The sequence below is a fragment of the Amphibalanus amphitrite genome, unplaced genomic scaffold, assembly GCF_019059575.1.
Source record: "Amphibalanus amphitrite isolate SeventyFive unplaced genomic scaffold, NRLGWU_Aamphi_draft 000806F_arrow, whole genome shotgun sequence".
NCBI lineage: Eukaryota > Metazoa > Arthropoda > Thecostraca > Balanomorpha > Balanidae > Amphibalanus > Amphibalanus amphitrite.
This window is the reverse complement of record NW_024882300.1, coordinates 16,483-44,185: the sequence shown is the minus strand read 5'-3', so window position 1 is coordinate 44,185 and position 27,703 is coordinate 16,483. Positions and strand designations below refer to the sequence as shown.

At 47.2% G+C, this 27,703-nt stretch overlaps 1 protein-coding gene across 1 annotated transcript; it reads left to right on the top strand.

The window, feature by feature from the left end:
* Positions 1-1,747: 1,747 nt before the first annotated feature.
* On the top strand, positions 1,748-18,624 carry LOC122366439 (muscle-specific protein 20-like). Its single transcript, XM_043338687.1, has 5 exons — positions 1,748-1,943; positions 8,424-8,530; positions 16,288-16,392; positions 17,004-17,124; positions 18,112-18,624. The coding sequence occupies exons 1-5, from the start codon at positions 1,935-1,937 to the stop codon at positions 18,301-18,303; spliced, it is 534 nt and encodes a 177-aa protein (XP_043194622.1). The 5' UTR covers positions 1,748-1,934; the 3' UTR covers positions 18,304-18,624.
* Positions 18,625-27,703: the final 9,079 nt, after the last annotated feature.

Genomic DNA, 27,703 nt, shown 5'->3' with positions numbered 1-27,703 from the left:
TTTGTTTGCGTTTATTGGTCCGTCTGTCGTTTGTTGCTTTGTTTCGGGTTTATGTTGTTTGAAGACGTTCGCCCCTCGTCTCACCTCTTTATATCGTGGCGAACATCTTGAGGGGAGGTGTTGTGGTATCGGCCGCCCCGGTTGACCTTGACCGCCCCTGACCCAGCGGGCCGGGCGGCGGGCGGCGCGAGCGGGCAGTGTGGAGCGAGACGAGCTCGAGTGCGGGTGCGGTGCGCGCTAATAAAGTACAGTGATTGTGAGACGCGTGTGTGACGGCCGAGGCGCGGAACAGAACAAATGGGAGAAAATTGAAAAGCGTCTGTTTTGCACGAACGCCATTCTAGACACTCTCAAACGTCGAGATGTAGGTAAAATTGACACACTGAACCGGGAAATGGCAACTGTGACCCCTCGTTATGTCCCCGAGGTCATCTCAGGTCACGAACAGAATCTAACAGTTTTCGCTAATAACTTCTGATAGAGGCTTGCTTGAGCGCTGAAAATGCCTTAGATGTGTTCAGCTCGACGTTGCGGATCGACTGATATGCAGCATGACCTTTTTCGGTCAGGTCATGACCTTGACCTGAGGACAAATTTTCAAGTTGACCTTTCAAGGTCAAATTATAGTTCATTCGATGCGTCTGGACGAGAGGAACACGATGCAGGCAAAAGTAATGTCATGGCTCTTTTGAGTCAAAACCTATTGCCGAAAAAAAATCGTTTTTCGTAAAAAAGGCTATTTTTGGAGTTTTTGCCCTCTGGAGACTAAACCGTTGACCTGAGGTCAAATCTGAGAACATTACCCAGAAAGGCCTGTAAAAGGGCTATCGAATGCACTTTTCCGAGGCGCTGTAGCTCTATCGGTTCCCGAGGTAGCCGTTGGCAGTTTCCAAAATGTTGAAATAGTCAGCATTTTACCTTTGGTGACCTCTGGTGACCTGACCTCTGACCTGACCCAAAAAAATGACCGAAATGTTTTCGTCCTTATTTGGGACGTTCTTTCGATTGCCGCTTACTGCGTGTCGCTACGTGGCCCAGGAGCCGAGTTAGAAGGGGGAGAAGGGGGGGTTGTTCAGAACCCCCCCCCCCCCCGGCCCGGCGCGGAATCTCAGAGCACCGGCCCGGCGCGGGCTAAGGTTTATATAACACCTAATTTTTTTTTAACTTTTGGGTTGAAACTAAAATAAAAATAAAAATCTGATGACGTAATTTGCATTTATGTTCATTTTACATATTTTTGACTTTGAATGTTTTTCTCTATCTTCAAAACTGTAGGCATGATAGTTCTCCCCGCAAAACCTTTTTTGGGTCAAAAAATGGCCGAACATGACGTCACTCTGATGTCATTTGTTACTAACCTATCATAGGCTGTGGAAACAATTTTAGACACAAGGTGTAAAAGTGATGTGCGAGAGGGTAGGTACTGAAAGTTTCGCGACGAACTGCGCAGTGCGCAGGTGTTTTAGAGATAATGCGAGAAGACTGGAGGAGTGGAGTGGGGGGGGGAATAGCTCCCCTCCCCACACACAAACACACCATCAGGGCATGGGGTAATAATGCCCTGCACAGTGCACACGAAGACGCGCCCAGCAACAGCAGCTAAGCTTTTGTAATATCAGCTGTCCTGAGATGAGTTCGGTGAGTTTAGCGCCAGTCTGCGCTGCCAGCTACGCCGCCCACCTTATTTCAACACATGGGTTTGGCATCTTTGGCAGCCCGTAAAACAGCATGTGTCCGTCAAAAGGCTGGTCTCGCCCCACCAGAGGGTGAGTCAAGCCTCGGTGCCGGTGGGGCGACTCTGAAAATAGCCGCGGCTGCAGGCTGCAGCTCTGTCCGCCGAGGGAGGAGCGTTTCCCCCGGCCTGAGGTCAGACGGCCACTCCGGAGCGCACCCGCCGCACGTGCACACGCCCTCTCACACAGCCGAGACCAGCCATGCCGTGGGTGAGTCCACAGGGTATCACTGCTATCGCTGATACAGTTTGGGAAGATAGATCGGAAGGGCTCCATTATAATCTTTCCCATTGTACCCGAATCTCATTTGATCGAAATAAGCTGCAAAATCGATAGATATCCGATATTCGGGTCATGCTAATCACTTCAATAACTTAACCCGCGCACCGACGGGGGTCTGCGCCAACTTAGTACCGACGGGGGGGGGGGGGCGGATGACCGCCCCCCCCCCCCTGAGATCTCGAGAACGAAGCAAGATAGCGACAAGCGGTAAACGGCATCGGATACGCACGGTCAAGATCTACAATTTTTACTAAGGTCATTTTTAGGTCAGGTCAAAGATGACGTCACAGGGGTCGAAAAAGTCAAAATGGCGGCGCTAAATATGGAGAGAGTTTTTCTCGAATAACTTTCGAACTAGTCAAGATAGGAACAAACTAAGGGCATCATCGTGATCCTCTAGTCAATCCGCATCGAATGATATATATGTTGACCTCGAAAGGTCAAGGTCAAAGGTTGACCTCAGGTCACGTGACCTCGAGGTCATCATGTATATCATTCGATGCGTCTTGACGAGCTGAACACAATGAGACCATCCACGCGTCTGTACCTTGTTCCTGTACGGAGTTATTGGCCAAAAACCTTTGGTGACCTTTGATGACGTCACATGACCTCACAGCTGCCCAACAGCAAAACAGACCTCAAGGTAGTGAAGGTTGATCGTATATGAAGTCATGTATGGTATATGGGGCCATTCCGACCCGTTTTAGTGGTAAAAACAGGGAGTTGATTTTTCCCCCATTGACTTATAATGGGGAGGTCGCGAAATTGACCTGACCTTAGGTCACCGATATCAAAATTCCGAGATATACAAATTGTAGCTACTAATGACCTAATAATACCCTGCGACTTTCAAAGGCCTCCGACATCTACTGTAGCTCTGGCACGGTGACAAAGTTGCAAAAAAGTGACTTGAGGTTGGGTCATTCAAAGTGACCTGGTGACCTGACCTTTAAAGGTAGGAGGTTCAAACTTGCACACCATGTGTAAAATTGATGTGGTTATAGTCATACCAAATTTCGCGGCGCTACGCGCCGCGGTTTTCCCGCTATTCGCGAAAAACCTCAGGGGGGGGCGGATATCCGCCCCCCCCGTCGGTGCGCGGGTTAAGTACCAGGTCCGTCCCAGCTTGAATCGTAATGAATACTGAGGTTTTTGAGATGATGTGCATTGTGCACAACACGACCGTGAAATGCGCGCCAAGCGAATTGCCCGGAAATTCGTTTTTATCAAGTGCTTTTATTTTCATTACATATAATTATGATTGATATTAATCGATTCATTAAAAAAGTGAAAAAACAAAAGCATGAAACATTACTTTTTGTGCTTTTTGTTTGTAAGACGGTTAAAAAATTACTTAATACCTGAATAACCCTGATAACCATGTTTCCGTAACAATTGCATGACATTCTTATATTTTTATTAAAATATGTCCGTCTAAAAAAATATGTGTGGACAGGTAAAAAATGATATCCCTATTGCTCGGTGAAATTTGATAGATATTCGATACATATCTTGTTGAACTCAGTAACAACACTGTAGGGTCAATTCATTAACATATTCATCGTGAAATAGCCGCTAAAAACTCCGTTGTCAATCGGAAGTGTCCTCCACCTTGCGTCATGACCCCGGCGACCGAGCCAAATATAGCCGTCGGCCAGCCACCCGGCCCCGTATCTCGTACCCACCGATGCTCGGCCCTGGCACCAACGCTGAGCAACTGAACAGTCGAAAATGGGCAGATGATTTGTTCGGAACCCAAATTTTCGGACAGTTTTTAACCCTCGCCCGTATTACTTCTTTCCCGCGCCCCGCTGGGGGTTCTGGATTTCCAGGCCCTGCTGGGAAGGGGGGCGGGTTGAACACAATTCCATGACAAAATATCGAACGCAAATTACCAAAGCAAAAAACGAAGTCGTAAAATTTCGAAATCGCAAAATGCCGAGTCCCATAATATCGAATCCGCGAAATATCAAAATGGCATAATATCGAAATAGCAAAATATCGACTCGCATAATATCGGAATAGCAAAATATCGAAATGGCTAAACATTGAAATACATGAAATAATCTAAAAGACAAAATATCGAAAGCGAACTATGGAAAAGACAAAATATCGAGTGCAGAATGTCGAACAGACAAAATATAGAAAAGACAAAATATCAAAAGCAGAAAATCGAAAAAGGCAAAATATCGAAAATTCCTAACCTAACCTAACCTAACTCAACCCAACCCAACCCAACCCAGCTCACCTCTTTTTCAGTTAAAAACAACAACAGTCGGAAACGTCAATTCATCAGCGATTACATTCAATATTCTGCTTTCGATATTTTGGTCTTTTCTATAGGTATTTTGCTTTCGATAGATATTTTGACTTTCGATGTTTTGTCTCTTGATTTTTTGTCTTTTTATATTTTGTCTTTTCGATGTTTTGTCTTTCGATATTTCATCTTTCGATATTATGCTATTCGATGTTTTGCGGTTTCGATATTTGCGATTCGATATTTTGCCAGTTCAATATTCTGCTTTTCGATATTTTGCAACTTCGATATTTTTCCCTTTCGATATTTTGCATTCCTTATTGTGTCACTTCGATATTTTACCTTCTATATTTTGTGATTGCATATTTTGAATTTTCATATTTTGTCCGGAACCCGTTGAACACCTCCCCCCGCTAGTTCTAACTCGACTCCTGGGTCACGACGCGATATGTGGAAGGCGGCGTTCGAAAGAACGTCCAAAATAATTACGAACTTACTTCAGTCACTTGTCTAGGTCACAGGTCAGGTCACGAGAGGTCATTAACCCGCGCATAACTGGGGGGCTCTACAGAGCCCCCCCCCGTTTTTCAGCAATATCTTCTAAACCGTTTGACGGATCAACACGAAACTTGCGGTACCTTCCAAGGCATCAATTTGACACCATGTTTTTAAAATCTGAACTTTCTAGCTACCATAGTTTGACCGTAAATGACGCCAGAGTGACGTCATGTCGGCCGATTTTCATGCAAAATACTGAATTACGGCAAACGCTCTCAAGAGCTCAGTTTTAAAGCTATGTAGATCCATTTTCTTTGCATGAGTGGACTACAAATTCACCTAGCTATCACACTGCTATCTCGAATTTTCGATATTTTGATGATTTTGAAAAAAAACATGTATTTACAATTACCAAATAAATATTTTTTTTTCAAAAAGTTTTTGACTTTTCGCAAAAACCAGAATATATGTGATAGAACATACACTGATGAACTACATTTGCAAGTTTTAGCCCAATTTCTTCAAAAATAGCCAAGTTATTCGCATTATTGTCAAAATTTTACATTTTTTAAAATCCTTTTTTTAACCCGCGCACCGACGGGGTCTGCGCCAACTTCGCACCGACGGGGGGGGGGCGGATGACCGCCCCCCTGAGATCTCGAGAACGAAGCAAGATAGCGACAAGCGGTAAACGGCATCGGATACGCACGGTCAAGATCTACAATTTTTTACAAAGGTCATTTTCAGGTAAGGTCAAAGATGACGTCACAGGGGTCGAAAAAGTCAAAATGGCGGCGCTAGATATGGAGAGTTTTTCTCGAATAACGTTCGAATTAGTCAAGATAGGAACAAACTAAGGGCATCATCGTGATCCTCTCGTCAATCCGCATCGAATCATATATATGTTGACCTCGAAAGGTCAAGGTCAAAGGTTGACCCCAGGTCACGTGACCTCGAGGTCATCATGTATATCATTCGATGCGTCTTGACGAGCTGAACGCAATGAGACCATCCACGCGTCTGTATCTTGTTCCTGTACGGAGTTATTGGCCAAAAACTTTTGGTGACCTTTGATGACGTCACATGACCTCACAGCTGCCCAACAGCAAAACAGACCTCAATGTAGTGAAGGTTGATCGTATATGAAGTCATGTATGGTATATGGGGCCATTCCGACCCGTTTTAGTGGTAAAAACAGGGAGTTGATTTTTCCCCCGTTGACTTATAATGGGGAGGTCGCGAAATTGACCTGACCTTAGGTCACCGATATCAAAATTCCGAGATATACAAATTGTAGCTACTAATGACCTTATAACATCCTGCGACTTTCAAAGGCCTCCGACATATACTGTAGCTCTGGCACGGTGACAAATTTGCAAAAAAGTGACTTGAGGTTGGGTCATTCAAAGTGACCTGGTGACCTGACCTTGAAAGGTAGGAGGTTCAAACTTGCACATCATGTGTAAAATTGATGTGAACGGCGTTTGATAGCCCTGTCAAATTTGTTGAAGGGAACTAAATTTCATTGACCTCGGGGTCACCGATGACGTCACAGGTCAGGTCAAAGATAAAATGTTTCACCGTTCACAGGGCTTCTAGGTGCTATAACACTGAGTAAAACGCATTTTGTCGAAAATCAACGATAGGGCGTCAGTTGTCTAGTACATATGTTGCTATTAGAGGTCACTGGTCATACCAGGTCAGGTCACAGGTCAGGTGACCAAAGGTCACCATGGGTCACCACATGAACCCAACTTTACTAAGGTTGTGCGATGCATGTTTTATGGCCAGTTTTTCATTTCCAACTCAATGGTGTCAGTTATAAGACCATCAGGTACGGTTTAGGTAACTTTCTGGTGGAGGTCAGGTCAAGGTCAGGTCAAAATAGGTCAAATTTTAAAGTTGATATTTTTGCATAAAATGGGTAGTGATTCGATGCAGCTCGTCACGATAGTGGTCTTTGTTTTGCGGTACGAGGTCTAGCCCTCGCCGGACCTATTGGTTTTTTACATACGCGCCGGCCGAGGGGGGGGGGGGGGGCGGGTACGACCCCCCCCCCTCGCCGTTTCGCCCCTGGTGGAGCTAGCGCGTCGCGGAAAAAACGAGCGTGTGCGCCGTTACGAGACGCAGAGATTGGTACCCGATTTTAAGTTCCTAGGTCAACCGGTGACCTCTGAGGTCAGGTCAAGTGCCCCAAGGTACGGTTCAGTTTTTGGTGAATAACTTCGCAAAAAACGGCCGCAGAGCGCCGATTTTGGCAGCATCTTGTTCGTCTCGCTCAGGCGCGTCGAATGATATACTTTTTGTCCGGGTCAGGTCAACTTGGGGTGTTGACCTCAGGTCAAGGTCAGGTCAGCACCCCCAGGTCACGAAGTTGGTCGAAAGAGGTCATGTCGCATATCATTCGATTCGGCAGGTCTTCCTGAGTCCATTGGTGGCTTTCCCGACTCGCTAGCTCAATTTGATCAAGAGTTACTGACGAAAAACTAATATGACCTTGATGACGTCATAAATGACGTCACGCAAGGTCAACATTGCAAAAGTGACGCATCTAACCTTGCAAGGAGTGCATCAAATCACGATTCTGTGTGCTTGAGATAGTTGGAGATCGTTCCCGGCGCCAGAATAGCAGTTTGAATTTTTCCCCATTGACTTATAATGGTGAGGTCACGAAAATGACCTGACCTCATATGACCTTTAGGAAAAATCCGAGATATACAAGTTGTGGGACTCATAATGGATACTAGATCCTGCAAGTTTCATTTCCCTGTGACATCTCCTCTGACAGTGAGGGCGTTGCGAAGTTGCGACATCTGAAGACCGTGCAGAGGTTCACTTATGACGTCATAGGTCAGTGACCTGACCTGACCCAAAAATGCGGTTGGTGTCAAAAGATCCGGCTTGGATCAAAGGTCAGGTATGCCAAGTTTCAGCTCGCTATCGCCAGCGTGTTCGGAGCTATCGCGAAAAAACCCTATGGGGGGGCGGCACCCGCCCCCCCCCCCCCTCGGCCGGCGAGGGCTAGAATTGCTAAAAACTGAGTTTGAAAATTTGACGTCATCAATTTTTAACAGTTTTTTCGCTATAACTTGGCCAAAATAGGAGGTATCAATCTCAAATTTGGTATGTAGATAGAACGTGGTAGGGGCTATCACATATATTCCGGTTTTTTTCGAAATTCTAAAAACGTTTCGGATTTTTCGTATTATATTCAAACAAAATATTTTTTGATTTTTTGGGTCAAAATCCAAAAAAAATTTAAAAGCCCAGATAGCAGTTTTGTAGCCCTCTTACTTCTACACCTTTTATATCTGAAACATTTTTATGTATCTCTAAAGCTGTAGGCCTGATAGCTCTTCCCGCTAAACCTTTTTTTTTGTCGAAAATGGCAAAATGACGTCACTCTGACGTTATTAGCGGCTAACCTATCATAGCCTTTGGAAAAAATGTTCGTCACAATGTGCAATAGCTATTCACGGGAGGGTACTGAAAGTTTGGTGACGATCGGCGCAGCAGTTCTCGAGATATATCGAAAAAAAAAAACTAAACGGGGGCAAAAAAATGCCCCCCCCCCCACCGCCTGGAAGGTTAAATAAGACGTAGGCTATTTACCGTGCAGATGATGAAGTGTAGTGGCTGTTTTGTTTCCGCAGATATTCGGTGGTCGGGATAAGGCCCAGGAGGAGGAGGTGCAGCGCTGGATCGAGACGGTTACTGGTGAACAGTGGCCGGCCGGGGTCCCGTACAGCGATTTCCTCAGGTAGGCTCACCTCCACATGCACCGAGACCCAGTGCAGCGAGCACCACCACTCCACACGCCGAGACCCAGTACAGCGAGTTGTACCTCGGATGGGTCTAACTACACACACCGAGACTTAAACCTAGTAAAGTGGGTACCACGGATGGGTTCACTACACACACCGAGACTTATAGTACAGTTGGTACCACGGGTGGGTTCACTACACACACCGAGACTTATCCTTCCAGGCGGTGGGGGGGGGGCATTTCCCCCCTTAGTTTTTTATATATCTGGAGAACCGCTGCGCCGATTGTCACCAAACTTTCAGTACCCTCCCGTGAATAGCTTTTAGTACACATTGTGACAAAAAAAAATCAAAGGCTATGATAGGTTGGCCACTAACCCGCGCCCCACTGGGGTCTGCGTATAACACGCCCTACTGGGGGGGGGGGGGCTATTCATAGCCCCCCCCCCCCACTCCTAACTCCGAAACTACTACGCCGATCGTCAAAATTCAAACGGCGTCTGATAGCCCCGGAAAAACTGTCGAACGAAATCTAATTTCATTGACCTCGAGGTCACCGATGACGTCACAGTTCAGATCAAAGTAAAAATTATTAGCATTTTGGCTTGTTCACGTTTTGGGCTCTGGCCGCCGTCTTACAAGTCAGATCAGGCTCATTTTTGGATCACACACTCGTGAGAAGATGCTCTATATACCCTGAGGGTACCAAACTTGTACTTTGATTTTCAGGTCAAGGTCAGGTCATCACAGGTCACGAAAATAATATATCATGCGTCAGTCACGTGACACATGTTTTATGGTCAATTTAGGTCCGAGATTTCGAATTTGATGTCGTCTGTGTCATTCGAGGTCATTTTGATTAAATTTAGCTTAGGTCAGGTCACTTCCAGGTCAAAAAAAGTCAAATTTTGAAGTTGAAATTTTTCAACAAAAAAGGTGTCTATTGGATGCAGTTTGAGCTCAGGAACACGATGGTGCTATCTATATTGGCGTACGATGTCAAACACGTGCTGAAAAATTGATTTGAAAAAATAATAATTGTGAATGTTTTGCAATAATGCGTAAAACTTGGCCATTTTTTAACCCTCGCACGACCAGGCCATTTCTCATAACACGAACGACCAGGGGGGGGTTGTTACGACCCCCCCCTGGCGTTTCGAAACGGAAGGTCGTAGAGCTTAGCGGAAAAAACCAACGGATTGCTCTCAACGAGATCTCGCGATTGGTGGTATATTTTTCGGTCCTAGGTCAACATTTGACCTACTTTTGACCGGTCAAAGGTCAAATTTTCGGAAAAATAGACTTTTTTCAACTTCCGGCGGCGATTGCGGCAAAACGGTGGGAGATATCGACTTGAAACCTTCACTATCGTGTTCCTTGATCAATTTTCTATCGTTTGGTATGTATTTCGTTTCCCTAGCTCTAAAAATGGCGCGTTGGGAGCGCCGGAAGTCGGCAAGGTCACAGTCGGCGGCAGAAATTCGAAAAATCAAAATTTAAATTTTTGAAATCTGATTGTATTTTTGGATTTGGGAGGTCCATTTGCTCCCTATAGAAGCTAATATTGCTGCATATTCCCATTGAGCTGACAAGAATTAGCAAAATAGTGGTTCGGGCGCTTTTCAAAAATAGTACCGGACGCTGTTCCTCTTGTGACGTCATAGCTCCGTGACCTGACCTGACCCGGTCAAATTTCTTATACCATATGATAGCCAATACTTGCCCCAACATGCATGGGAAGTTTCATCACGATCCATCAACCGATGTCCGTACCACCGGCAGGAAACCTCGGGCGTTGGCACTCAGTTTGTGAAAATCCGGCCGGAGGCTGTACCTCTTATGACGTCATAACTCCGTGACCTGACATGACCCGATCAATTTTTTTCGGCAAAAGATGCGCAAAGGTTGCCCCAGAGGGTATTGAAAATTTCAGCCCGCTACGACAAGCCGTTTAGCGTGCACTTTGAAAAAACTCCAGGGGGGGGGGGGGGGTTGATACAACCCCCCTAGGCGTTCTAGGGTTAAGATATTTAGCTAAAAATTGCTAGAGTTAGTCATAATAATGCGTTCTATCACATACATTCCAGTTTTTCGAAAAACCAAAACAAAATTGAAAAAATGTAAAAATAGTAATTTTGGATTTTATTATATCAAATTTTCGACATTTTCAAAATTTCGAAAATCCGAGATTGCAGTTTGATAGCGCAGTCTATTCTGAGTCCTCTCATGCAAAGAAATTGGATCTAGCTTAAAAACTAAGCCCTTGGGAGCGATTGCCGTGGTTCAATGTTTTGCGTCGAAATCGGCCGAACATGACGTCACTCTGACGTCATTTCCGGCCGACCTATAGTAGTTATGAAGTTCAAATTTTGACACAAGGTGTCAAATTGATGCAGCCTAAGGTACTGAAAATTTGGCGTCGATACGTCAAGCGGTTTGGAAGTTATTGCAGAAAAACGGGAGGGGGGCTATGAATAGCCCCCCCCCCCCAATGGGGCGCGGGCTAATGACGTCAGAGTGACGTCATTTCTGCCAATTTCGACCCCGAAAAAAGGTTTCGCGGGAAGAGCTTTCAGGCCTACAGCTTTAGAGATAGGTAATCGGAGTTGGAGTCAAAGTCACTGAAATTCCATCGGCTATAATCGATGGAACCAGAGCTGCGTATAGGCAGCTCTGCTTGGGTCCTTTTAATACCGCGTCTTGAATGACACATTGAACGGCAAAGACGTTGTAAATTCCGTTTAACTCTTTCATTAGACTTGTAGATGGTACGTACGGTCGTGTTGTTCTTTGATCGGATAATATGTGCAACTTAGGCCAAGTAAAGACATATCGATGTGGAAAATAGCGAGAATGACACGGGTTGGCAAATTATCCAATAACTCATTGTTTCACGAGTTAATTAACCCGCGACCGCCTGGGGGGGAGGTCGGATCCGACCCCCTCTGTTTTTCTCGAATAACTCATGAACCGCTTATGCTATCCACTTACAACTTGGCATACCTCCTCCCCCATCAAGTTGACGTCTCCTGTGCAATTTTTAAGAAAAAATTTCCAAATATTTTTTAGATATATCGATTTTAGTGATGTAACTACATGGCGTTTTCAGTCAAAAATGGTAAATGTTTAAAAAATCGCCAAAAATCGTGGTTTTAAGCAAATTGCAAATTAAGGACACGAAAAGACGCAGCTCAACGAGTTTTTAAAATGGCTATCTCGGATTTTCCATAAAATGCATTTTTCACCCCTAAAAATTAAAAAAAAACTATATTTTTTGGAAAATAGCTAATAAAATCCAAAATTTTGGGAATTTCAAAAAATCGGAATATATGTTATAGAGCTCTATTAGAACATTAGATGTCCCAAATTTCAACTTTCTATCTTGATTTTTGACCCCTAAATTGTAAAAATAGCTTCAACATGCATAGGGCATGGTGACTTCATAAGCATTTTCGTGAATTAGAGGCACTTCTGAACATCGCATGTGAAAACGAATGGCACCACTAGATTTCTGGGACAAAGCTCGTCTCGAAAAGTGTATTTTTATGTCAAGAATAAAAAGTTGAAAAATTGACTTTTTCCTTGGCCCTCGTTTAGTTATGTATGGTATAAACGATTTTATATGCTTTCAATGCACACTTATCACCAGCACAGTGACTTGGGGTCACATATAACCATTACCATCGGATTCGGCGTGAAAAATAAGCCATAAAACTTGTGTCGCACGCCCATGTAGCAGAAAGTGAAAACCGTGACCTTTCGTGACCTGACCTGGCCTTGACCTGTACTTCGTATGACCCCTATACGCACATGGTACCTTCACTAGGCCTTTGAGGTTATTTTTGGTGAGTTCCGAGCAGCAGCTATCGATTCCGCTGTCCGTAAGCCCATGCAAAACCCCTGAATTTGACCTTTGACCTGACCTTGACCCGAAAGTTGACCTCAATCTTAAAATCCTAAGAGTGCTTTGGGAAGGTCTCGTAGAGACCTTTCGAACGCCGCCTCGCGGGGCTCGAAACGACCATTGGTTCTCGAGATAACAGGGGGGGGTCGGATCCGACCCCCCCCAGGCTGTCGTGGGTGCGGAAATAGCCCAGGCGGTGCCGGGTTATCCCTCGCCGGCCGAGGGGGGGCGGGTGCTGCCGCCCCCCATAGGGTTTTTTCGCGATAGCTCCGAACACGCTGGCGATAGAGAGCTGAAACTTGGCATACCTGACCTTTGATTCAAGCCGGATCTTTTGACACCGACTGCATTTTTGGGTCAGGTCAGGTTACTGACCTATGACGTCATAAGTGAACCTCTGCACGGTCTTCAGATGTCGCAACTTCGCAACGCCTTCACTGCCAGAGGAGATGTCACAGGGGAATGAAACTTGCATGATCTAGTATCCATTATGAGTCCCACAACTTGTTCATCTCGGATTTTTCCTAAAGGTCATATGAGGTCAGGTAATTTTCGTGACCTCACCATTATAAGTCAATGGGGAAAAATGAAAACTGCTATTCTGGCGCCGGGAACGATCTCCAACTATCTCAAGCACACAGAATCGTGATTTGATGCACTCCTTGCAAGGTTAGATGCGTCACTTTTGCAATTTTGACCTTGCGTGACGTCATTTATGACGTCATCAAGGTCATATTAGTTCTTCGTCAATAACTCTTGATCGAATTGAGCTAGCGAGTCGGGAAAGCCACCAATGAACTCAGGAAGACCTGCCGAATCGAATACTATGCGACATGACCTCTTTCGAACAACTTCGTGACCTGGGGGTGCTGACCTAACCTTGACCTGAGGTCAACACCCCAAGTTGACCTGACCCGGACAAAAAGTATATCATTCGACGCGCCTGAGCGAGGCGAACACGATGCTGCCAAAATCGCGGCTCTGCGGCCGTTTTTTGCGAAGTTATTCACCAAAAACTGAACCGTACCTTGGGGCACTTGACCTGAACTCAGAGATTACCGGTTGACCTAGGACCTTAAAATCGGGTACCAATCTCTGCGTTTCGTAACGGCGCACACGCTCGTTTCTTCCGCGACGCGCTAGCTCCACCAGGGGCGAAACGGTGAGGGGGTCGTACCCGCCCCCCCCCCCCTCGGCCGGCGCGTATTTAGAAAACCAATAGGTCCGGCGAGGGTTAATGAGAAAATAACAGTAGGTAAACCGCTTTTCTTATAACTTACCCTGCACATAAATTTATTAATTTCTTCACTTTCAGGTACTGACACATAAAGACATTGCCTTCTGAAAAATTGCACAGCAAGCCTGCTACTACACCACACTCCCGTTTGTCACAACGCTAAGCAGCGGCGTTCACTCGGCTTGCTCCTACCTTACGATAATTTTCCCGCTAGATGGCAGGCCTGAGCTCGATGTCGCCAGAAACTGCTAAGACACCAATCCACTATTATCTCATACACCATTGTATTGTATTGTATTGTATTGTATTACCTTCATGGACAATCCACGCGGGGCGTGGCGATTACAGTCCAGAGTCTGAGTCGGGCACAAACAAAAACATGCGGGGACAAGAAACACAGGCATACAGATTCAATCGCTGGACATTCGCTCTCTCTATACCTATACAAACGGACGATTCAAGACAGCACACCGCACACGGATGTCGCACCTCCTTCCTCTGACACGGGTCATCGTCGGGCGGTCGCCATCGCCGGACAGACTGCAGCCTTGGCCGCACGGGCGAATGGGGCGGGGCGCTGTTCGATGACACCGGGAGGCAGACTGTTTAGTAGCGCCGCGGCCCGGTAGCCGAATCGTCGCTTGCCAGTCTCGAGCCGAGCCGCGAGCGTGGAAGGTGGAAAAGGTGGTCCTGTCGAGTGGACCTCTCTCGCGCGTCACTGTTATTCATGAAGATGGCAGCTAGTGCTTCGGGCTCGCCGTTGCTTATTATTTTCTGCGCAGTTACCATGGTTTTAAAGGGACCCTCCCACCTTAACATTAGTTTTGAGTTGAGATAGCCAAATTGGTGGCCATGGCCTGAAAATACCGGTTTGGGCACTCACAACATCGAAAAATGCTTTAATTCGGAGATATGGAATTTCAAACTTGCAGTTTTCGGATTCTAAGGGGCTAATGCATTGGTATGCCCCCTTAGAATTTGTGACGTCAGCGGAGGTCTAACGATTTTTAAATCTTTTACTAAAACGTTTGGTAGCACGCGGTGGTATATGCTACTTTGCGCGCAACAAATGCCGCACTTTCAAATAAAGTCGCTAGGAACAGCGGAGATCCGAGAAAGTAAACAATAGTAAAAGTCTAATATCTTGAAAACCGGTGAATATTTTTCGATGAAATTTGGTAGATATTCGTTTTCGCTCTTCCTGAACCGAGCGACATCACTTTCATGCCAATTCATTAACTTTTTTGAAGGTGGGAGGGTCCCTTTAACATCGGCCATAGCTTTCGGAGGCATCCATCCGAGTGAATCGCGGAGGCCAGAGACGTGATCGAATTTCCGGCGGCCGAATATGACCCGTGCTGCAAAGTTTAGAATTTTTTGAAGTCGGTCGAAGTTTTTCTGGGAGCCATTTCCATATACAGTGAGGCAGTACTGGACGCGCGAGATGACGAGTGCAGTCACGATCGTTTTGAGGATACCGTCTGGGAGGCAGTGTCGTGCGTGGGAGAGGCCGATCAGTACGCCCATGCAGCGACGGCTCAGCTCGGCCACGTGTGCTTCCCAGGTGAGTGCGCCGTCGAATACAACACCCAGGTTTCCCACCTGCGCGCACGGCAGGAGCTCAGCGTCACGGAAAGAGATTTTGAAGCGAGGCAGGCTACGTAGGTTTTGTCGGCTACCGAATACCATCAGTTGAGTTTTAGAAGCGTTGACTTTCAGGGCGTGTGCGCAGAACCATGCGTTAAGTGACTCTAGCGATGCCTCCATGCGCGAGATGAGACTCCTGATGTCGTTGCGTGGGCCGCTCACCAATATCTGGGTGTCGTCTGCGTACTGATAAGCGGTGGCGTCTCCGGCAAATAGTGAGAGGTCGTTGGAGAATATAGTGAAGAGGAGGGGACCCAAAGCCGAACCCTGGAAAACTCCTACGGTGTTTGGGAGCGGTCGAGAGGTTATCTTACGGCCGGTTTTGTCTTTCAGGGATACACTCTGCGTGTGTCCCTGAAGATAAGCGGAAAACCAGGAGGTCTCAATACCGTGGATTTGGAGCTTTTTGACAAGGAGTTCATGGTCAATGACGTCAAAACATTTGCTAAGGTCTATGAGGCATAGCATTGAGATCTCACCCCTATCGGTGGCGGCAAGGATGCTATCTGTGACTGACAGCAGTGCAGTCTCAGTGGAGTGTCGGGGGCGGAATCCGTGTTGGGTAGACGAAAGAAGGTGGTTATGGGTGAGATAGTGATAGAGCTGCTGATGGATTACACGCTCGATGATTTTCATGATTACGGGAACTAGGGAGATCGGTCTGAAATTGCTGGGGTCAGATGGGTTGCCCGACTTGAAGATCGGTTGAACGATAGAGTGTTTCCAGAGGTCAGGAATGTCGGAGCGGGTGATTGAGACGTTAATGATGTGTTAAATGATGTCGCCAATAGTTTGGAAGCATACTTTTAACATGCGGATGCATATACCGTTAGTGCCACGCGCGGCAGAGTTTCGCATGCTGAACACTGTGAGTCCGAGTTCCCCGAGAGTGGGATGGGACCATACCCGAGGGATGGGACTTCTGTCTATGAGTGTGATCCGACAGTGAGTGTTGGTGTTTTCAGGGATGGTGAGGCACTCTGCAAACTGATGAACTCCCTTTCGCCTGGCTGCATCAAGCGTATCAACACATCAGGATCGTCATTCAACTACATGGACAACATTCATAGGTCAGTTCCTGCGGTCTATGGGAAAATACTCTGAAATTTAGATGTTCAGATGCACGGATATTTTTATTCCCGAGCACATTTTAGTGCTGGTTTTAAACATATACCTACAAGAGTATCAATAATAGCATTCCTCTCGTGGAGTCGAAAATGAATGATGATAGCAAAAGAAAAAGTTTTTGAGGGGCTTTTGGCATTGCATCATTATCCGCTCTATTTTTTTATGATGGCGATGACGCAATGCTGAAAGTTTCTCAAACAGTTGGTTCTTTTGAACCCGCAATTCACCTCTATTTACACCTCTTGTAGCATGACTTATGTCATTATTGTAACTTTTCAAAACTTATTGTTTTCGTTGGAATCATGCTTATTGCTTATGTTCCCGTCCATGCATTTTATTTGCAAAAACAACTTGAAAATCTGTACATAAAGACCATTTCAAATGAAGATACGTAGAAAATTGGTAGGTCTGGCGACGGATGCACTGGATACCTATATCTTTGCGCTTGCATAATGCTTGCAGAATGCAATGAAACTACGCAACTCATCACGTTGTGGCTATTTTCGTCGTCATGCTTTCCGCTCGTTACATCTCGTCCGGTGCGTGCCGCTAGCTTCCTGAGGGCCGCCGTGGCGTACGGAGTTGCGGATGTCGACCTGTTCGAGGGCTCGGACCTGCTCGAGGGGCGCAACATCGAGAGGGTCACGCGCGCCATCCAGGCCGTGGCCCGGCAGGTACGTATGTTGTGTCCACGCCACTGGTGGCCCGTCTCCGGACCTCTTGTCCACGGGGCCAATTGTGCTCATTTCAAGTATGACATTTACAGACTTGGAATCATTTAGGAATGAAAGCAGTATGGCGCAAAGCCTTAGGGACTGAGACGTGTTATAACTATTACATTGTTCTAAAAAAATGGTCGACTTATTTAAAACTTCGTCACGACTTACGGGGCACAAATCAAATGAAGTTCTCTGGGTGTTCACTGTTCATTACATGTACATATAGGTATGAACAGTAAATCCATGGGTGAATGTACTCAAACATGTCATGCTGCTGGATGCTTATCTGATAGAATACCTATCATAAAAAGATACTAGCAGTGTTCACGACGTCCATCTGGTACACATTTGGTGCACATGTGGTGCAGATTAGGTGCATATTCGGTCATTTTTTTAATCAGATTTGTTTTTATTGTATACCTATCTATGTATGTATTTTCCGAAAATATTTAGATTTTAAAAATCCGAAATGGCAGTTAGCTATCCACGTGTACTTTTAGTCCACTCCTGCAAAGAAATCGGATCTAGCTTAAAAATTGAGCGTTTGAGAGCGATTGCCGTAGTTCAATGTTTTGCATCAAAATCGGCCGAAATTACGTCCCTCTGACCTCATTTCCGGCCGACCTGTGGTAGCTAAAAGGTTGTAATGACAACAAAAGGTACCATATTGTCGCCGCTGAAGGTACTGTAAGTTTCGTGTCGATACGTCAAGCGATTTAGAAGATCTTGCGGAAAAACGGGAGGGGGCTCTGTAGAGCCCCCTCCCCAGTCATGCGCGGGTTAACGGTACATAGTCACCAGCATCCAGCATTATGACACGCCGGTCGGCCGTCCCAACCATTCAATACGCCCCTGTCCCATCCGCCTGTCCACCCGTGTGCGTCAGGCCCTGGCCCACCCATTCAATACGCCCCGGGTCCCGCCCGCCTCTGTGTGCGGCAGGCCCACCGTCACCCGGAGTACCGCGGCCCGCTGATGGGCCCGCGGCCCGCGCAGCCCAACGTCCGCCACTTCGACGAGCAGACGCTGGCGGCCGGCAGCGCCACGCTCACCCAGCAGACGGGCTACAACCGGGGCGCCACGCAGGCCGGCCTGAGCTTCGGTAAACCGCGCCGCATCATCATCGGCAAGTGACCGGTTCTCCAGCCGGCAGGCGACGGAAGAGGATGGAGCGATGATAACGATTCCATGCGGGCCAGTGTGGCCAGACGCGCGTCGTGAACACCTCTGCTTGATGATGGATTCATGAGACTGAGAAGATTAATGAAAACTGCGTTGGGATGTTCACTAGCTATACCTAGAATGAATGCATGAGTGCTGATGAAAATGATTGAATGACGATCAGTGAAAATTTCACGACGCGCTTTCGAGCGTTGTTTAATTGCGTCTTATGCACTATTTTCTTATGTAACATATTTTCATCTCTCTCATTGAAATACAGGAACTGGTGCAGCAGTAACAGTTTGTAGGTCTTTCATGGTTCAGCGTCGTCCCGAAAAAGAATGGTCACTTGCACGCTTCCTAATTCCTATGCTAGTCTGAATATTGTGCAAGGATGGCATCGACACCTCGAAACTGTGCGCTTACTCAGTCTCGGAATCAACTTTGTATGATAGCATTTGACTTCCACGGTATGTACACACTTCTACCTTTAACCCGCGCACCGACGGGGGTCTGCGCCAACTTCGCACCGACGGGGGGGTGGGCGGATGACCGCCCCCCCCCTGAGATCTCGAGAACGAAGCAAGATAGCGACAAGCGGTAAACGGCAAGGGATACGCACGGACAAGGTCTACAATTTTTACTAAGGTCATTTTCAGGTCAGGTCAAAGATGACGTCACAGGGGTCAAAAAAGTCAAAATGGCGGCGCTAGGTATGGAGAGAGTTTTTCTCGAATAACTTTCGAACTAGTCAATATAGGAACAAACTAAGGGCAGCGTTGTGATCCTCTCGTCAATCCGCATCGAATGATATATATGTTGACCTCGAAAGGTCAAGGTCAAAGGTTGACCTCAGGTCACGTGACCTCGAGGTCATCATGTATATCATTCGATGCGCCTTGACGAGCTGAACACAATGAGACCATCCGCGTGGCTGTATCTTGTTCCTGTACGGAGTTATTGTCAAAAAACCGCTGGTGACCTTTGATGACGTCACATGACCTTACAGCTGCCCAACAGCAAAACAGACCTCAAGGTAGTGAAGGTTGATCGTATATGAGGTCATGTATGGTTTATGGGGCCATTCCGACTCGTTTTAGTGGTAAAAACAGGGAGTTGATTTTTCCCCCATTGACTTATAATGGGGAGGTCGAGAAATTGACCTGACCTTAGGTCACTGATATCAAAATTCCGAGATGAACAAATTGTAGCTACTAATGACCTAATAACATACTGCGACTTTCAAAGGCCTCCGACATCTACTGTAGCTCTGGCACGGTGACAAAGTTGCAAAAAAGTGACTTGAGGTTGGGTCATTCAAAGTGACCTGGTGACCTGACCTTAAAAGTTAGGAGGTTCAAACTTGCACACCATGTGTAAAATTGATGAGAAAATAGTCGTACCAAATTTCGCGGCGCTTCCCGCTATCCGCGAAAAGCCTCAGGGGGGCGGATATCCGCCCCCCCGTCGGTGCGCGGGTTAATAAGCAGCATTGAACACATGCCACTGTATTCACCTGTTACTGCATTGCCCAGCTTTTTATGTGGATTATGTACGAAAAATGCTGAGAATTAGACAGCGGAGTGTCAACTTGAATGCAAATCCATGTATACGATCGTAATAAGGATTATCTCATCCATGGTAACAACTACATAATTTGAGAGTGCCACTGCAAATGATACAGATGTCCGTAATTTGTAATCTACGTTCTCAGAACAACGGTTGCTAAAGTCTGTTTTTTTTTTTAGCAGCTGCCGGTCGTTTAAAGCGCTTTAAATGCACCTGCACGTGATTTGAGATGTTCAAACATAAAAACGAGCCCTGAAAACGAGCCACTTTTTGGGCCAGTTCACAGTTGTGCTCAGGGGGGTGACACCGTAATGCTGTGCCATAGGCCGATGTTGTAGCCAGCTGATGAGCAGGAATGACGTCATCGGCCCATGATAGCCCTGACCAATGTGATCCAACCCATTGCGACTTAAGGTGACCTCTGTGACTTGGCCTGACCCATCGTGACCCTGGGTGACCTCTGTGACCTGACCTGACCCAGGGTGACCTGAGGTGACCTAAAGTGACCTTTGTGACCTGAAATGACCCAGCGTGACCTAATTTGACCTTTTTATCTGGAATTCACCCATTTGGACCCCTTCGTTCAGCTTTTCGCGTAAGTACAAGACTTCTGAACTAGTTATTATCGCGTAAATGCCTTATTCGTGATAGCGCCGTGTAGCAAGCGGTTCACCTAGGTCCTAGTGTGAACGCGGTCACGGCTTTCAGCAAGCTGGCACGCGGAGCCCGGAGGTCTTAGCTCCGCGTTGCCGGAGCTGAGCGCCAGCTGGACGACACGCGGCAGGAATGTATACGGTCACTGGCTGGTCTTCATGTCAGCGAATGCCGAATGGCATGGCCAGCTCAAGCACAGGCCGCTGACTCCAGGCGGCCAGCTGCGCCTGCAAGCTGTCTGCCATCAAGCCGGTGGCGGCGGCGTGGCCAGCGTGCCGAGCAGCTGCACCGCGCGACACCGCAGTCGGCAGCGGCCCCATCTTCGACTAGCACCGGCCTCGCCGAGCGCCGCCCCGGCGTCAGCTACTACTGGTTCAGGTCGGGCACCATGGCCGCAGTGGCTCGGCGCAGTCGGCCCAGAGCGCGGCCAGCTCGGCCAGCACCGGCAGCGACAAGTCCAGAGCGTCCGTGGCACGGCTGACCAGCGGCAGGTGGATGCAAGTCCCCCCCCCCCCCCCGAAATTTGGTTGCATCGAAATTCGCCACGACATTCAGTTCCTAGGGCCATAGCGTTTCCATGCTACATGCTCTGACTTTGTGAAGCGATATTTCCAACGCTTTTACTTTTTTTGTAAATGGGCTGCACCTTACCCCATCAGCCCCGCGTTGAGGCAGAACCCACCGGCCAGGCTCCATCTGCCTCTCCCGCACTAACAGAATCACTTAATCAGCCTAACATAATCAGAATCGCCGATCAGTTCCGGCCGGTACAGCCTGTTGGTCTCTGAGCCGATGGCACCGGAGCCGCAGCGGTTAGCCAAAGCTTAGCAAGTGCTCCAGAGCCCCGTCAAACGACTGAGGAGGCACCTAGCAGCAGCACAGTGCCGTCGACCGTTCCCGAGCCGATAACCAAAACTACAATGAGTTCCACACAGTCACTATGTCCGCCGTCGATGAACAGTTGCCCCCTCCCCCTCCCCAATTCCAAGCTGGATCCGCGCTTGAACTCAGTAGTTGACAGTATTTTGTTGACAGTATTTTTGGTTTTAACTTCTATGCTGTCTAGCCACGAATGTGCATTGTGCATAGCTTGGCATTTATATCAACCCATGACATGCTAATGATCGTGTACAAAACAGCTGGTTTTGTGTTTTGGTCACCTAGTTTCTGTCTACCCGTTTGCTACGGGCGGGCCCACGGCTTAGGTACAGCAGTCGGTACCGTCGGCACCGACTGCAAAATAGAGAAAGTTGGCTGCAATTTTTTGCTGTTGAAAGGTTGCAAGGATATTGAGTCAAACGGTTAAGAGGCCGCTGAACGTTTATTGCATTCCAGTTGGATAAAATCGATCACGAAACAATTGGCGCAAACGCCATTCAGTTTCGCTGCCGTGGGTGGGCGGAGTCGGCGGAGTATGGGCCGATGACGTCATCCTCCCGCCGGCCGTGATTCGCCCCGATTGGCCGATGTCCATACCTGGTTAGAGGGCCTTGGTTGTGCTCGTTGCGCTCGTTGTGCTGGCAGCGCCGATAAATATATCAGTATCCGATCTTATTGGACCTTAAATCATAGGCGTAGGAACAGGGGGGGCCAGGTGGGCAAGTGCCCACCCACTTTTCGAGGTGGGGGGGCCAACCATGTGTTTTGGCCCACCCACTTTTTACTCGAGGCCCCTCGTCCCGATTTGAGAGGACGCCATCACCTTCCAGAATAAACAAACTCGGTAAAAATAAGTTCCACGAATCCCCACGCACGGACTCCAAGGGGCCGTGATGGATCCAAGGAGGCCCTCTGTTCATACTTGTCAGTCGAAGCCCCTGAGACTGATGGCCTGAGAGGCCCTAGTGGATCTGAGGAGGCCCCAATATCCACACTGGTCTGGGGAGGCCCCTGACACTGGCGGTCTGGGAGGCCCCTCCATCCACACTAGTCAGAATAGGCCCCTGACACTGGCGGTCTAGCCGAGGCCCCCTACCTTCACTAGTCAGAGGAGGCCCCTCTATCCTCAATAGTCAGAAGAGGCCCCTGAGACTGATGTCTGGGAGGCCTATCCATCTACACTGTAGTCAGAGGAGGCCCCTGAGACTGATGACCTGAGAGACCCTTATAAGCACACCAGGCAGAAGAGGCCCATTATACTGATGGACTGAGAGGCCCTTCTATTCATACTGGCCACAGGAGACCCCCAAAACTTTCGGTCTGGGAGGTTCCTCAATCCGGCACCAGTCAGAAGAGTCCCCTGAGACTGATGGCCTGGGAAGCCCTTATATTCACACTAGGCAGAGGAGGCCCCTGAGACTGATGGTATGAGAGGCCCTCATATTCACACCAGTCAGAAGAGGCCCCCGAGGCTGATGGCTGTGAGGCCCTTCTGTTCATATAACCGGCCACTGGAGGCCCCTGAAACCGGTGGTCTGGGAGGCCCTCTATCCACACTAGTCAGAAGAGGCCCCTGAGACCGATGGTCTGAGAGGCTCTTATATGCATACTGGCAACAAGAGGCCCCTGAGACTGATAAGTCAGAGAGGTCCACTCGTAATGAATCTGAGGGGGCCCTCTATCCACATTTACACTTTTCTAGGGAGGCCCCGGGACTGATGGTCTGAGAGGCCCTTTTATTTATACTGTCCACAAGAGCCCCCTGAGATCAATGGTCTGAGAGGCTCTTCTATTTATACTAACCAGAGGAGGCCCCTAGGATTGATGGTCTAACAGGCCCTTCTATTTATACTAGCCAGAGGAGGCCCATGAGACTGATGGTCTGAGAGACCCTTCTATTCAAACTAGGCAGATGAGGCCCTTGAGAATGATAGTCCGAAGAGCCATGCGGCGGCAACTGGCCGTGGCCATATTTCGGCTCGGTAGGGCCCCACAGAGCTCATGAGAGCACCTCAAGGGCTCCTAAGTAGACACGCTTATCCCCATAAGGGTGCCACGCTGGCTTCTGAAGGCTCCTTGTAGGCATCTAAGGGCCCTTTCCGGCCTCTAACGGCTCCATCTGCCTGTGATGGCTCCACACCAGTGTTTATGAGCGCCACACAGCGGCGCCTTTGAGGGTCATACTAGTGTCTCTTAGGGCCCTATATCGGTGGCTCTGGGGGCCCCACACCGGCGCCTCTGTGGGCCACCACACCTGTGCATCTCAAGGCTCTATAAGTACATCTGAAGGACCCACACCGACACCTCTGAGGGCCCCATACCAGTATCTCGGAGCTCTGAAGGCCCCACACCGGTGACTCTGAGGACTTACCGGCTCCTGAGAGCACCATGTTGATGTCTAACGGCTCCACAAGGCCACTGAAGGCACCACACAAACTCTCACTGAGCTCTAATGTCCATGTACCGGCCTCTGAGGGATTTAAGCCAGCGCATTCATAAATCATAGCCCCACACCAGCAATTGTAAGGGCTTCACACTGAAGTATCTGAGGGTTCCACACCGGTGTCTCTAAAGGGCCACATACCGGCATCTCTGAGGGCCCCATACCGGCATCTCCGAGGGTCCACATCTGGCGGGCACCCATCAGCGACTGAAGGTCCCACACTGTCGACTCCGAGAGCCCCATCTGCGTCTCAGAGCACCATGCCGTCTCTAAGAACCACAGCGGCTCCTCCGTACGAAAGATGGGCGTCTGCATGCCAAAGGGGAGCGGTTCTGAGACAGTAGGGCACCTACGTGCAATAGAGGGGCGCCTATGAAGCCCATAGGGGCGCCTCAATGCGAAAGAGGGGCGCCTCTGAGGCCTACATATATGGGCGTCCACATGCAATAGAGGTCTGCAAACTGCAATTGATCAATGCCATGGGGGTGCATTCATAAGAAACAGGAGCGCCGGCATGGCAAAGAGAGGCGCCTTCAAGTGTCCATAAAAGAGAGACGCCTATGATAAGCGCACATTGTATGCGACTGCTGGACATATAGGGATGTCTCTGATGACTATATATAGGGCGCTTATATGCCAAAGAGGGCGCCTATGAAGCTAATGGGGGCACGTGGGAAACGAAGAAGACATTTGTGTAAGGGTTTTCAGGGGTCATGCGCCGTTTGCGGCAGATAGATTTTAAAAAAATCGGAGGGGGAATAAGTTTTAAAAATGATGCGGACTTTCCGCACTGTTCGCTTAAGCGGTTACGCCCCTGGGTACATCTGCCCGATCTCAGAAGCTAGATTTGGAGGTCATACTTGAAAGCAGCCAGCAGGACGAGGCAAAAGTTGGAGGCCCCTGAAAATAGGAGGCCCCCTGGAAAAGGAGGCCCCTTGACAGGGTGGCCCACCCACTTTTCATGACGTTCCTACGCCCGTGCCTTAAATGCATCTTATTCATTAAATTTGCTGGATTACAATAGGGATTTGCAATCAGTTTCAACAAAGTTGGTCTTATTAGATGGTCTATCGTATTTGGGTAAAAGGCAAAAGTCACGAAATATGCTTTTACGAAATAAAAGGTGATTTGAAGTTTGAGGTATGTCACGAAACAAGCAAAAAACGAAGCTTATTGCATGTCGAGTGCCAGAATACCAGATTAAGGAAAGGACTATGGAAATATATGCGAAAGACGTTTCATTAATTAAAAAAAGAAAATATGTAGCTTCCAGTTTTCACAATTACATTTATCTTTTACCACCTTACAGACAATTCGTTCAGAGACATCAGCAATTCGAGCCATTCTCATACACTTTATTTCGGAAATGTAGCAGACATTTTTTCGTCGGGAGGAAATCACGCAATTTGATTTGAAGGATACTCTTGTAAGGTCCATCATATTCCATATTTTTCTCTTCTTCTGAAATCTTTGACAGTATCCAGACACATCGAAAATGACTGCTTTGATTTAAAATAATCTTACTGAATTAACTGCATTACACTTAGTAACATTTAATTCGCGAGTAATAAATATTATGAAACGAAAAGATTAAGACTGTTGGACTGATGTTGATCCTTTACATATGTGTAATCGCAAGTAGGGTAGAGTGGGGCAAAGCGCCCAGGGCGGGTCAAACGCCCACCCCTCTTTTTTATGAAGTGCTCGACTTTTCGAAGAATTCTCGATAGCCATTTTCAAGAACGAGCAGGAATCTACTTTTGCCCCCTTTTTCGGTTCTACAAGTGGGTTGTTCTGGACGTAAGATAAAGATTAGTTTATTTCAGACAATTTTTAGATATTACATGTTTTCATACTACTAAAACTTTGTCTGACAGAGATTAAAGTAGGCAATGAAATTTAGCTACGCAGAACCTGCGGATTTAAGCTACGTTTTGAGCATGTACAATGTACATACATATAATTTCACAGGATAGGCCATGACGAGTCGTTACTGTTTAGACGTGGGCGGTGGTTCCTGATCATCAAAGACTCGGCTATTTTTCGATCCGGGTGGTCCTTAGACCTGTACATGACTTTCACAGTGAGAGGTACTTTGCCATCTACTGAAATATTAGAGTGGGAGGCCTGGAATGCTCTCCCATGGGAGTATCTGGAGTTCTATTTTTGAGGTCACGTACCTACATGCTCGTTGAAGCGCAGTCGCAGGGGGCGCTTCGTTTCACCTATGTACACACAGTCATGTCCATCCTGGCGACAAAGTTCACATCGAATTTCATATACAACATTTTTCTGTGTACAATCCCCCATGAACCCAGTTGAACATGTGTGGCATCTCCTACCCCCCGGACAGGCTGGCTTCGACATAGCGGATCGTACTAGTTTGTTTTTTATTTTTTCCTTGTTTTGCCACGCCACCCGTATGTCTAAGCCTGATCTTTTGACCTTACTTTTAATCTTGCACAGCAGCTCCTCGTCTATGTATGGTAGACAAAGGAACCCGTCAAACTGCGCTCGGCGCTGATGCCCATCAGCCGAAGGTCTTCTCTGTGCTCTCGCCTCTCGCAGAAGCCTTCGTAGAATGTGATTAGGGTACCCATTTTGTTGTCTACCATACATAGACGAGGAGCTGCTGTGCAAGATTAAAAGTAAGGTCAAAAGATCAGGCTTAGACATACGGGTGGCGTGGCAAAACAAGGAAAAAATAAAAAACAAACTAGTACGATCCGCTATGTCGAAGCCAGCCTGTCCGGGGGGTAGGACTAGGAGATGCCACACATGTTCAACTGGGTTCATGGGGGATTGTACACAGAAAAATGTTGTATATGAAATTCGATGTGAACTTTGTCGCCAGGATGGACATGACTGTGTGTACATAGGTGAAACGAAGCGCCCCCTGCGACTGCGCTTCAACGAGCATGTACGTGACCTCAAAAATAGAACTCCAGATACTCCCATGGGAGAGCATTTCCAGGCCTCCCACTCTAATATCTCAGTAGATGGCAAAGTACCTCTCACTGTGAAAGTCATGTACAGGTCTAAGGACCACCCGGATCGAAAAATAGCCGAGTCTTTGATGATCAGGAACCACCGCCCACGTCTAAACAGTAACGATTCGTCATGGCCTATCCTGTGAAATTATATGTATGTACATTGTACCTACATGTGTGTATATGTGTTGTGCGAACTCCTTTGAGATATGTATTAGTGATTTGGATTGTTTATTGATGTGCTTGTTTTCATTTGATTTGTATAGACTCACCTTCCACACGCGGTCTTCACAGATGTTAGGATAATTTCGTCTTAAACTGTCCTTACTTTCTTTCGGTCTAAAGCCTTTGTCATGATTTTCTAGCTTTATGAAGGTATCTAAACCTGATTATAGGTATTGTTATTGGCCGGTAGGTGTATCTAAACCTGTGTACTCATAGATAGAGTTTTCACCTTTCAACGGAATTATAATACTTTGTTACAGTGGTACGATATCGATTTTGTCACGAACTGATGTACGTAATTTTGTAGAGGCAGTTGGAACGCGATGCGGCGAAACGAAACTATTGTTTATCTTGATTATATATGTTCGACAAAGGCCAGTGGCCGAAATATCACATATTTTCTGTCAATAAATTACATTTTTCGGCACTTTGTTTTATTCAATATCGAGGATAGGTCATGCTTATATATTTTCAAATAACTATTACAATGTTCCTCGCACAAGCACTTAACTCCATCAATAAAAAAAAACTTAGCTATGTAAATCTTAATTTCTTCTGATAAGAGCAATTGACATTGAAAATGTGCATTGTTTTTCATTAAAAACAGATTATA

Coding starts and splice junctions, on each gene's coding strand:
- LOC122366439 (XM_043338687.1), top strand. Junction 16,393..17,003: donor TACATGGACAACATTCATAG/GTCAGTTCCTGC, acceptor GCGTGCCGCTAG/CTTCCTGAGGGCCGCCGTGG. Junction 17,125..18,111: donor TCCAGGCCGTGGCCCGGCAG/GTACGTATGTTG, acceptor TGTGTGCGGCAG/GCCCACCGTCACCCGGAGTA.